The sequence below is a fragment of the Chroicocephalus ridibundus genome, chromosome 17, assembly GCF_963924245.1.
Source record: "Chroicocephalus ridibundus chromosome 17, bChrRid1.1, whole genome shotgun sequence".
NCBI lineage: Eukaryota > Metazoa > Chordata > Aves > Charadriiformes > Laridae > Chroicocephalus > Chroicocephalus ridibundus.
Genome location: NC_086300.1, coordinates 3,658,329 through 3,671,822, shown reverse-complemented (window position 1 = coordinate 3,671,822; position 13,494 = coordinate 3,658,329). Strand labels below are relative to the sequence as shown.

Below are 13,494 nucleotides of genomic sequence, written 5' to 3'. Positions count from 1 at the left end.
CGGCTGTTTCTTCCCGCTGTACTGGCCACCAGCACCCCCAGTGCCTCCCAGGAGGGAGTTTGGGCTCCTCCTGTGATAAAATCGCTTCCCGCAAAGCCAAGCCCCGTCCCAGCAGCGCTGGAGCTGAACACGAAACCGAAACCAGCCCTCCCGGCAGACAAAGCAAGGCCAGAGCCGGGAAGCGCTGCTGGCACTGCCTCTCCCTCCCCTCCTGCCAGCAGCTCCGGTAACTGGAATTCCCAGATTAATTCCCAGAAGGGCCTGGGAAAACACGGGACTGGAAGGAAATGAGGGATTTCTCCAACTGTGTGAGTTTTCAATAGCACCATTGGGGCAGCTGCTGGTTTTTGGGTCCATATGTGACCTCTCCCCTTCCCATCCCGGCCTGGCCCAGCCCGTGACCGGCTCCGGAGCGGAACGCTGTGCCGGCAGCCCCGGAGCAACACTGAGGAGTGAGCTGTGCCTCCGAGGCAAAAATCGAGGTGGGTTACAGACTACATAGATGCTCTGCCCACGGCAGAAAAATACAGCTTTCCTGTCTGCGGAGTGAAGCCATTGTTTAAAAAACAACTATTCAGTTGATTAACTTTCCTATCTTTTATTCCAGAATTCGGAGATGGGTTTTGGTTCCAAAGCACCCTGGGCCCAGGAGCTGCTGGGATGGGGATGTTGGGTCAGCTTCCCCCCCGGGACGGTGAGCCCCGAGCACCACGGGGTGGCCCTGCGTGCATTCCTGCCACGGGAATGGATGGACCTCTGGGAAGAGTGATGCCCGGACGGTTCTCCCGGGACCCCCGACGTTGGCTTCCCCGTAGATTCGGGGCTCCCAGGTACAGGGGGAAGCGGACGGCGTGAGCCACCTCCGAGGGCTGCCCCTCGCAGGGTGGGGGTCCGGCGGGCTAGGAGGGCTGGCGGGGCCGGGCTGGCCTTGCTGCCCTGCGGCCGGGCCCGTGGCCCAAGCGAGGGCTGGCCCAGCCCCGCTATTTTGCTGAAGGCAGCTGCTGGCAGTGGCAGTAACTGAGGCCGCTTTTCAAAGGCGCAAACAAAAGAACAATAATAGAAACCACCCTCCGGCCCCATTGTTTGGGGGCCAGCTTGGAGGATAATAGTCGCCTTCATGGGACGGGGCCACGCAGGGCCCGGCCGGACAATGGTCCCACAGAAGCCGCCTCGGCGCAGCGCGGGGCTCCCGGGGGGACAATCCCCCATTGAGCCCGCGCCCCGTCCCGTCCCTCCCCGCCGTCCCCACAAAGCTCCCGCTGTCCCCGGGCTCCCCGAGGGGCGGCAGGGACCGGCCTGGAGATTGCGATGCTCCGGCCACCGGGGCGCCGCAGGTGCCCGTACCCCGGCTTCCCCCAGGGAGGGAGCCGCTGCGCCCCCCGTTCCACCGCGGGGTCCCGGGGACCGGAGCCGCTCCCGGCTGCGCCCCGGGACCGGCCCGCACGTGTCGGCGACGCCGCCGGCGCCTCCTCTCCCCCCCCCCCACCCCCGGGAACCCGACCCCGCGCCCCCGGGGGGGGGTTCGGGGGCTGCCCCGTCCCGCACTTACCATGGTGAGGGCAGCGGCTCCGGGGCGGCCGCCGGTGCGGAGCGGCGCGGCGGGGAAGCGGCTCTGGGGCGGGCACGGCCGCGGCCCCTTTCATAGCACCGGGCCCCCCCCTCCCGCCGCCGGCTCCGCCCGGGGCCGGGCCGGGCCCGCCCCGGGGGCGGAGGGGGGTGTCCCCTGCCCGCTTGGGGGGCGGACGTGGGGGGTGTCCCCAGCCCCGTTGTGGGATGGAGGGGGATGTCCCCTGCCCGCGTGGGGGCGGAGGAGATTGTCCCCAGCCCTGTTGTGGGGCGGACATGGGGGGCGTCCCCTGCCCGCTTGGGGGGCGGAGGAGGGTGTCCCGTTGCTCGGGGCGGGGGGTGGGTGAGCGGAGGGGGTGTCCCTTGCCCGCTTGGGGGGCGGACACGGGGGGCGTCCCCTGCCCGCTTGGGGGGCGGAGGAGGGTGTCCCGTTGCTCGGGGCGGGGGGTGGGTGAGCGGAGGGGGTGTCCCTTGCCCGCTTGGGGGGCGGAGGAGGGTGTCCCCTGCCCGGGTGGGGGGCGGAGGAGGGTGTCCCCTGCCCGGGGAGGGGGGGGGGGCGGCGGCGCCCTGGGCAGGCAGGAGAGAGCCGGGCTGCGGGCAGAGCTCGTGTTTGCCGCACCGGGACGCTCCAGCGGGGTTCGGCGGCGGCTCCTACGGCTTCGGCCCGGCTCCGCTCTTCTGCTCCTTCCCTTCTTTGTTGTTTCCGAGCTCTTTATCCTTCCTGGCCTCGTCTTTTTGCTTTTCCTCCTCCGGAGCCTCGGTGCCCTCTCTCTCCCGCTCCCTCTCCGCGGGCTCCAGCGTGTTTTCGCTGGTGAAATCATAATCTGGGGGGGGGGGAACGACAAAAGCGACCGTCAGGCAGGTTCCAGCAGCGAGCAAACGGCGGGACACAAAAAAAAATAAGACACACACACACACACCCCCCTCCCCGGCCTCCATCACTCAGTTACAAAGCTCCCCTCTATTTTCCGTCCGACGGGGCTCGGTTTGCTGACGGTGCCGGGTGCTGAGCGCCCCCCCCGGGCTGGGGAGGCCCGGGCAGTGCTGCCACCTCCTGCCCGGGGGCGACACAGCCCCGAGATGAGCGCGGCGGTGGGTGAGAGTTCCGTGCTTTATACAGCAACGGTTTTAATTCAATACCCGTAAAGAAATCACTACTTTTATACCGTGGGGCTTCTAAGAGGCAGCCGATGTCTCCGAAGGCCTCAGCGCTGCGGATCTCAGGGATTCACGGTCACGGTTTGCTGCTGGCTGCGCCCACCGCGCTGCACGCTGGGCGCTGGAGCTGCTTTCAGCATTATTAAAAGCAACTTTTTAAATGGGTGGCACTGAAGAGTGAAACCAGGCTCCTGGTTATCACGGTTGGCGTCGCTTACTTTGGTTTAGACCAGCTCAAAGATTAAACCTTTGCTGCCAAAAAACTGAAGTCACAGATTATAACTACGCTATAGCTTCACGTACAAATTAACTCCTGCAACTGTGGACTAGTGCAGGGGATGCACCATGGGCCAGAAATTTGGAAATTTCTACCTGGAAACAGGGTGGTTTGTTCCCATGCCTCGGTCTGTGCTACAGAGAAGGAAAGTGGGGAATTTTTATATTTATGGGGTGCAGAGGCCTGAATGACAACTACCTTTAAGAGAGTAAACTCTTGTTTCTTTTCTTCTTTCGTTCAGCTCTTCGATGAAGCTTTTGCTCACGTAATCTAAGGCCTGAAAGTGATACAGCTTATTAAGAAAAGCTCCAGAAATGCAGTTACCTATCTGAGTTTTTCCTGTTTTCTTTTGATCTCTGCTATCATCACCTGGTCCTTTCCTACCATAAAACTCTCTGCAACGATATGTTTCCTTTCTCCCTGCAGTGGTTGCTACCTGTTAGTATCCCTTGCCAAATGTCTCCTCCCCTGAAGATCCCAACTCTCTGGCGCCGTCGTTTCTCTTCCAGCAGAACAGACTCCGCTGAGCTCTGGCCACCCCAGAGGGACGAGCAAACAGGGAGGTGGAGGTGCTGCAGCTGGCGCTTGGCCGGCCGGGCGCCCCCCGATCCCCCACAACCCGCTGTCGGGTAGCACAGGCTGGCTACCAGGCCACGTGGAATGCTTGACCTGGGCCACGGGCCGTGCCCAGATGTTCTGCCCCTGATGCCAAGTGGTTTCTTTGGGACGCTTTGGAAAGGCCAGAAAAGGGTGAGCTGTGATCAGCAGCTGAGCGCAGAGACGGCACCGCCGTATTCCATGTGTGAAATCCGTGCCCCAGGGAGGTCAAAAGAAAAATTTCCCTTGATCTGCGCAGGGCTGGGCTTCACCCTTTATATGTTGTACTGGTCCATAAACTGGGGTTAAGTCTCCTGAGCCAGGAGGTTTCATAACTTTCAATACGCAAACTGCTTCAGAGGCTGCATTCCCCCCACCCTCCCCTTAACCCACTAGCCACGTAGTGAGGTCTTCTCAGCTCACAGGAGGCCAGACAATAGTTACAGCTCACTCGCTGGTGCTGCCCCACACTCCTACCCCCTTCACAACAACCCACTTACAATGATGATGGCCTTTTGAGCAGCTTCATCGTGAATAAGCTTTGCCTTCTCAAGCGCTTTTTCAAAGTTCAAGATTGCAGGCTGGTAATTCTTTAATTTTACTGCAACGGACAAATGAAAATATCTATTTTAACCCAAGATCAAGAGAACGACGACAGTTAATCAAGCAAGTCTCTGATGAGAGGTCTTGACCTGAACAGGGATTTGGCTGTTAAATCACAGAGATGTTCCCACTAAGATGCGGAACAGACTGGCGGTTCCCTCCTTAGAGCAAAATTTGTACCAAAGCCTTTACCTTGTGCTTGTGCCACCAGGACAGTGGCATGGAGCTGCCACTCAACGTCTCCTTCCTCATCTGCTGACTGCAGGGACTTCTGTCCATAATTTTGGGCTGCTTCAGCTTTATTCAGCTCCAGGTAACATTGGCCAATTTCATGGAACAGCCAGGTCTTCTCCAGGCTGGATTTTGCCATTGGAATCTTCTCCTCCCAGCTTCAAGCAGAGAGTCAGACAGACAGACATTTACCGACTCTCACCAGATGCCATTGTAATTTCAACCACTGATTCTATAAACAAAGGGTTCCGGGTACTATTGGTATGAAAAATTTCACAGCCCTCTCCCCCCCACCCCCGCTAGCAGTATGAATAAACAAACTGAAAAGACATAATCTATTAATTCAAAATACGTTACGCCTTTTCTGTTACTAATTTTACATACGTGTCAACGGCTTGCTGGAATTTGCCCATTCTGGCATAAACTCTGCCGATGTTGTCAAGGGCTCTGGATACGGCATCTGGCAGGTTGCTGCATTGAAAAGAAAAAGAAACTGTAGGAGCTGAAATAGTCTTGTTCCTTTTACAATCCGTGCTTTCTTCAGCAGGTGTGTTTTCTTTGGTGCTCAACGTGACCTCAGGCTAAGCGTTGAGAATTAGAGGTAAAGGACCAGTGTCAGACCGAAAGTCTTAAAATCAAGATAGATTTTTTTGTTTTTATCTACAGCTGTTGCAACTGACACCCCATAAGACACAGGGGAAAAACGGCTCAGTTTTGTCTTTGATTATTTTTTTTAGGTGCAACTCTGGCAGTCCGTGGGAAAGTCTTTCCGCTTTTCTTTGCCTCAGTTTCCCTTTGTTGCCTTGTGGGTGCTACGGGAGCACCCTACCAACTCCTAAGCCCCTAACACCAAGACACGATCCCTGTCCGAGAAAAGAGGGAAGGCCCAAACCCGTGTCTGCAGGCTCCTACACCAGACTCCTGGTAACACCCAGCTCCTGGGGCTCTCAATGAGCCTTTGCCCCGTGCCGGAGGCAAGTCCCCGTAATAACGTAGCCTCTGGACTTTAATTTTTTTCCTTAATTAGGCCTCACTCCCCTCTTCGGAAGTGGCCTGCTTTGACTCGCCTTCCATTACAAATGAAGAAGCTGATGAAAGGAGAGGACAAATCGCCCGCCAAAGGCTGGGGGCGATGCGGGTCCCGAGCACCGTCTCCTCGCCCCCGCTGTGAAGTGGCCACCAGAGGGCGAGCCCCCCCCGGCGCTGCGCTTCTGGCCTTTCACGCAACTTCACGGCGCTTTTACCGAAGGACTGAAACGACGCACCGCGTTCCTGCCCCTCCGCTGCTAATCCTTCACTTCATTTGGCGTCACTGGGGAGTGGAGATCACCCGGCGAGAGGCAGAAATTTCTTAGGCCAATATTAATTTCTAAAAGTGGTTTGTGAAAACGATGAAGGATGTGTTTTCTCACGTGCTTTGCAAAACTCTCGCTAAATCTTCAGACTCCGTTTCGCTCCGTTCCGTTTTAGCTGAAAGAGCTGCAGAATGTGTTCTGTATGGGCAGGTAACTGTACCTCTTAGATAAATATTTCAAGCCTGCTATCCTGGTTTGAATGCAAATGATTTTAAGAGAAAACATAGGAGAAAACTTGTACAATTTAGAGCCTGACCTTCCTGAGAGGAAGGGCATAGTAGAGGCTAAAGTGCTGAGACTGGAATTTTTGTTCTCTTTTCCTTGCTTCAGCAGAGATTTAGATGTGCCACGTGGTCCAAGTCCCTTACAAATCTGCTTCAGGCTTCTTATTTTTGGAATAACGAGGGTAATAAGTCACTAGAGACCATGACACTCGGGCAGAGTCTGAATGCATTGCCCCGTTAAATCTCCTGGTGAGAATTACAACGTTACCTGACGCTCAGACACCTTAACAGAGGTACTTTCTCCTCTTTCCCCCATCCACCTGAACTTCTCAGCACTTACCTCTGCCTGGCACATTCCAGATCCATTTTATGGCTTTGCAGAGCCGCCTCCAAGCGGCCCATCTCCAGCTGAGCATTCCCAATGCAGCTGTAGAGGTTTCCAATCAGCTCATTCTTGTTGGGAACTTCATCATCTGACCACCCTTGTATTGTTTTTAGCACGCGCTCAGCTTTCTTGCAGCTTTCTTCAGGGGCATCGCCAGACAGCACTAGAGACAAAAAGGAGAGTTTAATGCTAGTGTGTGGACACAGTGATATCAGGGAAGTAAAAACTAAGTGCAGTCGTGCAAGTGTCGTGGCTTGAGCCCTCAAACCAGGACAGCAAGCCTCAGACAAAGCTTGGGAAAGGTTAGAGCTCCAAACTCTTCACGCATCTCCTACACTCCTCCCTCCAATCTCCAAGAAATCTGTCCCTGGGAGATGGAGCTTCTGATCCTCCCCCCGGCACTGCTGGAAATCTTTCATCCCAGCAAGCACGGGGAAGTGACTCTGGTAACACCTCACACTAGCTGAAGAATAATAAAGGAGAATGATGCTTGTTGTCTGAGGCTTTTGAAAGCTCATAGTTATTGCAGCAGGGCAGCCTGGTCTTGGAGGTGAAGTTCTAGCTACAGTACTTAGGGATTTATCTCCTAAATCATCCCCTGGCACTTTCCTGGTGAGCTCTGTTCATCGCGCCCAGCTGGGCTACAGGGCTGTGGGAATTAGGCTGCAGGATATTTCTGATGCTGCCTTCATGGAGCTGATGCAGCTTAGAAGAACTGAATTGCGGTAACAACAAAATTCTTTTCCCTAGGCTGTAAAATATGTAGCACAGGAAGAGAGAAAGAAATCAGAAGTGGCTGAATTACTCCTTCCTTCCAGACCACTGTTTTTCAGCTTCTTCATCTCTCTACAATGGTATTTTTGCACTGTAGAAATGATTAATTCCAGTGGCCTGCATTCTCTCAATAAAACAACTTCTGCTTACCAGCCCAGGCAGAGGCATTTGCTGAGCATGCAGCAGGGGCCCACCTGGCTTTGGTGTCTAAGTGGTGACCTGAAAACCAGTCAGCAAGGTCTCGAGCACAGAAAAAGATGAGAAAAAAAAAATATGTTTGGATTCTCTATCTAAGAAACTGTTGGGAAAGGCGAAGAATACAAAAGCAAACGCTTCCCCAAGACTGCCTACCAGTGTTTGTTAACTTGCATTGCTTCTGTTGTTCTGGTCTGTAATTACTACAGCAAATAATTACATGTGCCAACCATCATTTTCTTACTGCTTCCGGCCAGGACACCTACACATATCAATGTCCTCCATACTCTTCACAATGTATCTGCCAACCTCAGCTGGTTTTTGCTTCTTGTCCCGGATCCACCTTTGCTGCCGGAGCTTGCGCTCTCTCACACGGGCATAAATAGGCTTCTGCTGCTGCCAGAATTCACTGCGTGCGTCGAGGTAGGAAATGCCACTCAAAACCAGGTCTGCTACTTTGATCCCCTGCTTTGTGCTGCTCTCCATCAAATCTGAAAACAAGACGGTAGAACCCAGGAGAGTATTAATGTACATGAGGGATGAAGGCGCAGCGCAGTGCGGGACTGCTTGTGAACGGTCTTTGCTCTGAGAGATAGTCCTAGAAATAAAAGCCAGCAGCGCTCCTCAGAGCTGAGGCGATTAGGAGGGATGTTATGGAAAACTCTCTTGCTGTTATCCATTCCGTGTGTTTTAGCGAGCCAGCAGCCCCTGTGGCTGCTGCCTCCTCTGCTGATAGGAGCCAAGAAGGAGCCTGATTAATGGGGCCCAGCTGCGACGCGTGAGCCCCCCCGTCCTCCTGGGCAGAACAACCGCGTGGGGCACTTGTGCTGAAACAGCACTTGGAAAAGCGTTGTGGATTAGATTGCAAAATGGAAATTGAGGCGGCTTTTACATGCCTGGAAACCAGGTAGCCCACATGTATTATTATTGCTAGTAATACCATAAAACCTGTGAGTAGACCGAATTCTTAATTACTTCTCTCTAGTGCTGCTCTATTACTGGGTAGAGTTCCCTAGAAAAATGACTAAAGGAGAATCACCTTTCTGCCTAGTTTTAAAATAAGATACTTCTCCAAATCCCGCATCTTGATCTTAACAGCATTTATAACGAAACCACAAGTGAGTTACAGTCTTATGAGCAACACTTTGCACTTAATTGTTAGTGGAATTTATCGTTATGACAGAAGTTAAGTAATTTGTAATGATCCTGCTTCTGCTGTTGATTTCATCAGCACAGATTGCTTTGAGTTGATTTATTGTTCGCTATAAAAGCCTGACATTGAATAGGGAAGGAACTATGCTCATACTTATGAATATTGGACCTGGCTCCAAAAATACCTGTACTCTCCAGACACTCTGCAAGCTCTGATACACGTAAGGAAGAGCAGCCATAGGGATATAAAAGGAACCTGCTTAGAAGGAACATTTCGTTAAATACAACGGATAAAGACCTTTGTCCTTGAGCAACTTTTCTAGGTAGGCCTTGTCAGCGTAAAGCTCTCCAAGAAGCTGTCGCTCTGTTTTTGGGTTCCTCACAGTCTTCTGTTTCCTTGTGCATTCCTTAGGCAGTTTGATTGGGAGTTTCTGATTTGCTTTTTTGACCTACAGCAAGAAAAAATAAAGGAAGTTGGGCGAGATTAGCGGGGAACATTAGTATCAGCAGAATTCTGTTTACACTCCGAATAAGCCAACTTATTTTTTAAATAAAAGCAAAAAGTCGGTGTCTCTCCAATCGCTTTGGTCACGAATAACCGAAATTTTGCACCTAATTGTGCTCCCTCACTTCCAAGAACAGGAGCGGGCACTAGAGTAAGAGCGAGAATTAGTTCTGCCCCAGAGCCTTGTCCTGTTCTGGAGGGGTCCCCGGTCTGCGCTGGGGGAGAGGCAGGTCGAGCTGTCCACAGCCAAAGCACCAGAGACTGAAACAGCCAGGGCTTCTGAAACACTGGGAGCATATTTCTAAAGTTTCACATCCAAAATCCCAACAATTACAGTGCTAATGTTTAGGCTCCTTTATGCAGATTATTTTTAGCACTGACTACCCGTAATTCCAGCTGAAAGAAGCAATGAACGCTCGCTGCATTGACTTCAAAGGGAAGTGCGGCTTGGCATCTCAGAGGAACAAGGCACTACTTCAGTGGACCACCCCAAAAATTAAGCAACCGAGAAAGTGTCCATTATCAACAACGTGAACCTTAAACATCAGGTAAAACCAAAGTAAATATTGTAGATAAATGTACGCTGGCTCCGACCTCAGTGCTGTTACTTATTAGCCTTTGATGGGTCATCAGCAACACCCAACAGAAACAGGCTGGTGGGGACATTTCAGACTGGGCTTTGTTTCTCCTTGGCTGCTCTCCCCTGCCTCTTCTTTAAATTCTGCATAGCTTGAGCCAGAACTACATTAAAAGCAGGTGCATAAATACTCTCAAACGGATCTGTGGGCTTCCTGCGCTCAGGAGGCGCTTCACTAGACCAGCCGTATCCCCATCCATGTTGCCGCAGAAACTGTTAATCCTCTAATGCCTATTTCAGAAAGTATTAGCCCTGTAATAACTCCAGTTAGCTTCTAAAGCCAGAGCTCTTCAGACTGTACCTCTGCCTGCCTGCTTATAAAGCACAGATCCTCTTTACTCTCCAGTTTAACTGAGGACGGACCTGCAAAACCAGAGAAAACACTCGTTAGTGCTCAAGAACAGCAGTGCAGAGGCTTCAGAAATTAAAATGACCGTGAACGTGTCAAGCTTATAATGCCCTGTTTGAAATAAAGCTTTCTACTAATTATCTCGTATGAGATATGTAGCTGTTGGTATGTTCTGGAAGCCGGGAATAGAGCTCACAGATGCAGCTCCTCTCGGGATTTTAATTACTGGTTTCACAGGGCAGCAGGGGGCTCCCATCACAGCGCAGGTTTCCTACAGAGACATGGTACATCCTGCATGGAAACAGGGAAAAAAAGGATGGCAGGTTCTTCTGAGGGATCACAGCTGAAGTTTAGGGTGGAAGGAATGCTCTCAGCACAGGGATCTCCAGCAATCCAGAGAACTAGTTTAAAGCTTTTATGCACTGACATTAGGGCACAACTGCCATTTCATTGTCACTCTGACGTCCAGCTCTGCTATTCAGATTGCACTCCGGCAGCGGAGGTCAGAGTGAAAACCAGCTCTTCGGTTTGGGCTGGGCAGAAGGCAGGAATGAGCTTCACTTGCTGTAGGAAAGAGCTTTGCGGGCTGGCGTAGAAGGATTTTCTTCAGCGAGGCACCTGCGCCAAGATCAGCACTGCGAGTACACGTGTACCGTGGAAGGTGGGTGTTCCCGAATCTGCCAAGCAAAGCAGATTCAGTAAAGCAGTTTTGGGGATGTGCCCTGTTAATGTGTGTGCATTTCCCAACTACTGAAACATCTAGATCAAATGCTAACATAATTCCTTGCTTCTTTTCCCCTGCATCTAGGAGCTATCGCTCGATCAAAAAAAAGGTCTTCTTGGGTTTTAATCTGTTCATTTGCCTACAGCCCAGATGCTTGAAGGCATTTAAAGCCCTTAGCTCAGTATATCAAGCATGGCAAGCATTTCAACTGAGAGTTGCAAAGATATCTAGGCGTTTCTACTAAGCTAAGAAAGCAGCAGTAACGGAGGAAAGCAAGCCAGAGCTGGAAACTTTCTCTGGTTTCTTAAATAACTATCACATCTGAAAGAGCTTCAGGCTTTTACGCCGCTGGGGCATGAAGTTAATCTGTGGTGCTGGAGGTTGGCTGAAATTTGGAAACTGATTTCAGGGAGAGTAAGGCAGTTAGAGATGCGGGGGCTGAGGGCCAGGTGCCGGGGTGTGCGGCAGGGCGTGCCCGGCTCCGTGCGGGGACAGGCGCTGCCGATCCACCTGCGCCATCTCTCACCAGCCGGGCGGGTTCCACAGCAGCGTTCCCAGCTGCGCACAGGCCACTCTGCGCACCCCTGTGTGCCCGAGAGCGGTGCGTGTCCTGTCCGTGCTTGCCTGCGTGTGACAGCGTTGCTAAGAGAAAAACTAAGGGGAAAGGGACAAGTTTTCCGTTTGCTTTGAACATCGCTGGGTCCTTGGCCTTTCCTGTCTCCTGCAGGACTGCGTTCTGTGATCTAAGCCAGCAGTTATGAAAGCTCCGTTGCAAGAGTCAACAGTTTCACTGGTCTTATGCAATGTAAATTGGAGGAAAGTCAGGATCTCAGGACAGCCAGTCTCAGGTAGCAAGGCAAATTTCATTACGAACTCTGAATATTAGGATAAAGATCTCAAAATGCATTCTGGAATCAGCAGGGCCGTAAGCAGATGAGCTGCTTTGTTCTGTATTACCTAGAACATTTTCATGGTGACTTTGGAAATTAGTGTCATAATTTACGTACATAACTGAAGTTATTAGACACTGTATATGAACAGGCGTTGGGCCAAAGAAAGAAGAAGAAGAAAAGAACAGGGCTGTGCTTTTTTTTGGCACTTCCTTGTTTCATCTGAGAAGGGCCACCGAGCACATGAACGCAGAAGCAAAGAGACTGCGTTGTTGCAGGGTCCTTGGGTCACTTGCAGACGTAATTTGCCACCAGCCATCCACCGAACGGCTTCTGGCTGTGCTTGTGGGCACCGTGAAATGAAACATCTTACTTCCAATGCAGTTAATGATTGCCTCCTGGGACTTCTCGATACCCAGTCTGAACTTCTGGAGCTCTGGACGTAGTCTGTTGCCTCGATGATAAAACACTAACGCAAATTCAAAATCACCCATGGTATATAACGTCTCAGCTTTTTGGTAAAGCCCCTAAAATGACAAATGGAGGGGAAAAAAAAAAAAAGAAAGAATAAAAAAGAGAAAAAAGAAGAGTTTCAGAGATCTTAATTAACTCCCCACTAGGCAGAAGTGAGAGTGCTGTGCTATCGCAATCTGCATACAATAAAATCCAGTCCTGGAACTCTTTCTCAGTTGTTGACTAAGGACCTCCACTTCTCTGACAGCAATACAAACGTCAAGGGGGTGTTAGAGTTAGCTGCTTCTACACGGTCCTGCCTCCCAGCCCCTGCAGGGTTTCACAGCTAACAGACCGGTCCTCGGCCACCCCACACTCTTGTCACTTCGTGCTGTTTACCTTGGAGAAAGTTTTGTCGCTTTGGAGGGAAGCTTCGGCATCTTTCAGGGAATTTTCCGTGTCTCCAAGTTTCAGGTAACATTTTGAGCGGGCAACCAGACAGTGCTTGTCTGCTGCCCTCAGCTTCAGCGCCTGCAAGACAGCAGACACGAGTAAGTCACCAGTGCTGTGCTCAGCAGCACAAATACATGCAAGTACATAGATTTGATGCGACCTGCTCTGTCCTGACACGGATTGTGATGGTGGATGAGGATAAAAACCACAACATTTTTACTCCAAAGAACACTCTCGTGATGTTCACACGTGGCCTCTGCCGCAGCCACCCCGTCTCTCCAGGCCGTGGGTGCTGCAGCCCTTCCAAGCACCCAGACAGGAGCTGTGCCTCCTGGCGCTGCCCCCCTGTGCCACCTCCCCCCGCGCACCGCCCCTCCTGTCACCTCCCTTCGTCCAGTGCCCTCCAGGCGCCCTTGGGGACACTTCCCTCCGTGCCACCACCTCGGCGGGTCGCCTCTCCTCACACTGCCGCCTCCCGCGTCCCTCCGCGTCCCCCTTCCCTTCGTGCTGCCACCCCTGCCAGCCACCCCCACGTCAACCGGGTGCCACCGCTACCCACCTCCCCTTCGTGACCGCCACCTCCGAGTGTCACCTGCGGCCTCCGGGCCCCCTCCCGCCATCCTCGCTCCCCCCCACCCCATTCCGGGCGTCCCGCCGCCCTCACGTTGTCGAAGCAGCCCAGGGCCTTGTCGTACTCGCCCCGCCGGAACAGCAGCGTCCCCTCGGCCATGAAGCCGAGGAAGGTGCCGGCCGGCCCGCTGCCCGCCGCCGCCGCCGCCATGCCCGCCCGTCGCCGCCGCCGCCGTCGCCTGGCAACCGTTGCCGGGCAACCGCCCCACTTCCGGCGCGGCGCCAAGCCCCGCCCAGGCGGTGACGTAGCGGTGGCGCGCCCGGGGACGTGTCCCGCGCCCCGGCAGCGGTTACCGCGCCGCCGCCGCCGCCCCGCTGCTCCTGGGAGCGGCTTCC

General features: G+C 53.1%; 2 protein-coding genes across 3 annotated transcripts in view; both read right to left on the bottom strand.

Moving 5' to 3' along the window:
- CNP (2',3'-cyclic nucleotide 3' phosphodiesterase) overlaps positions 1 to 1,658 on the bottom strand; it is a 6,530-nt gene extending 4,872 nt beyond the window's left edge. The window contains exon 1 of the mRNA XM_063354836.1: positions 1,550 to 1,658. Coding sequence (XP_063210906.1) covers positions 1,550 to 1,552 — 3 coding nt within the window. The 5' untranslated portion in view covers positions 1,553 to 1,658. The remainder of the gene's footprint in view (positions 1 to 1,549) is intronic.
- Positions 1,550 to 13,494, bottom strand: ODAD4 (outer dynein arm docking complex subunit 4). 2 transcript variants are annotated; one of them, XM_063354817.1, is made up of 12 exons: positions 13,193 to 13,494; positions 12,475 to 12,606; positions 11,996 to 12,149; positions 9,961 to 10,022; positions 8,816 to 8,966; positions 7,632 to 7,856; positions 6,352 to 6,559; positions 4,817 to 4,903; positions 4,394 to 4,590; positions 4,099 to 4,199; positions 3,200 to 3,278; positions 1,550 to 2,390 (listed from the first exon to the last, which is right to left on the bottom strand). In XM_063354817.1, exons 1-12 carry the CDS (start codon positions 13,307 to 13,309, stop codon positions 2,218 to 2,220), a joined length of 1,686 nt encoding a protein of 561 aa, XP_063210887.1. In that variant the 5' UTR covers positions 13,310 to 13,494; the 3' UTR covers positions 1,550 to 2,217. The 2 variants fall into 2 exon arrangements, with proteins under 2 accessions (XP_063210887.1, XP_063210888.1); XM_063354818.1 differs by lacking the exon at positions 13,193 to 13,494 and adding an exon at positions 12,689 to 12,818.

Coding starts and splice junctions, on each gene's coding strand:
- ODAD4 (XM_063354817.1), bottom strand. CDS start 13,309: ATGGCGGCGGCGGCGGCGGGCAGCGGGCCGGCCGGCACCTTCCTCGGC. Junction 12,150..12,474: donor GCGACAAAACTTTCTCCAAG/GTAAACAGCACG, acceptor TTGTCATTTTAG/GGGCTTTACCAAAAAGCTGA. Junction 4,904..6,351: donor CTGGAATGTGCCAGGCAGAG/GTAAGTGCTGAG, acceptor TTTTCAATGCAG/CAACCTGCCAGATGCCGTAT.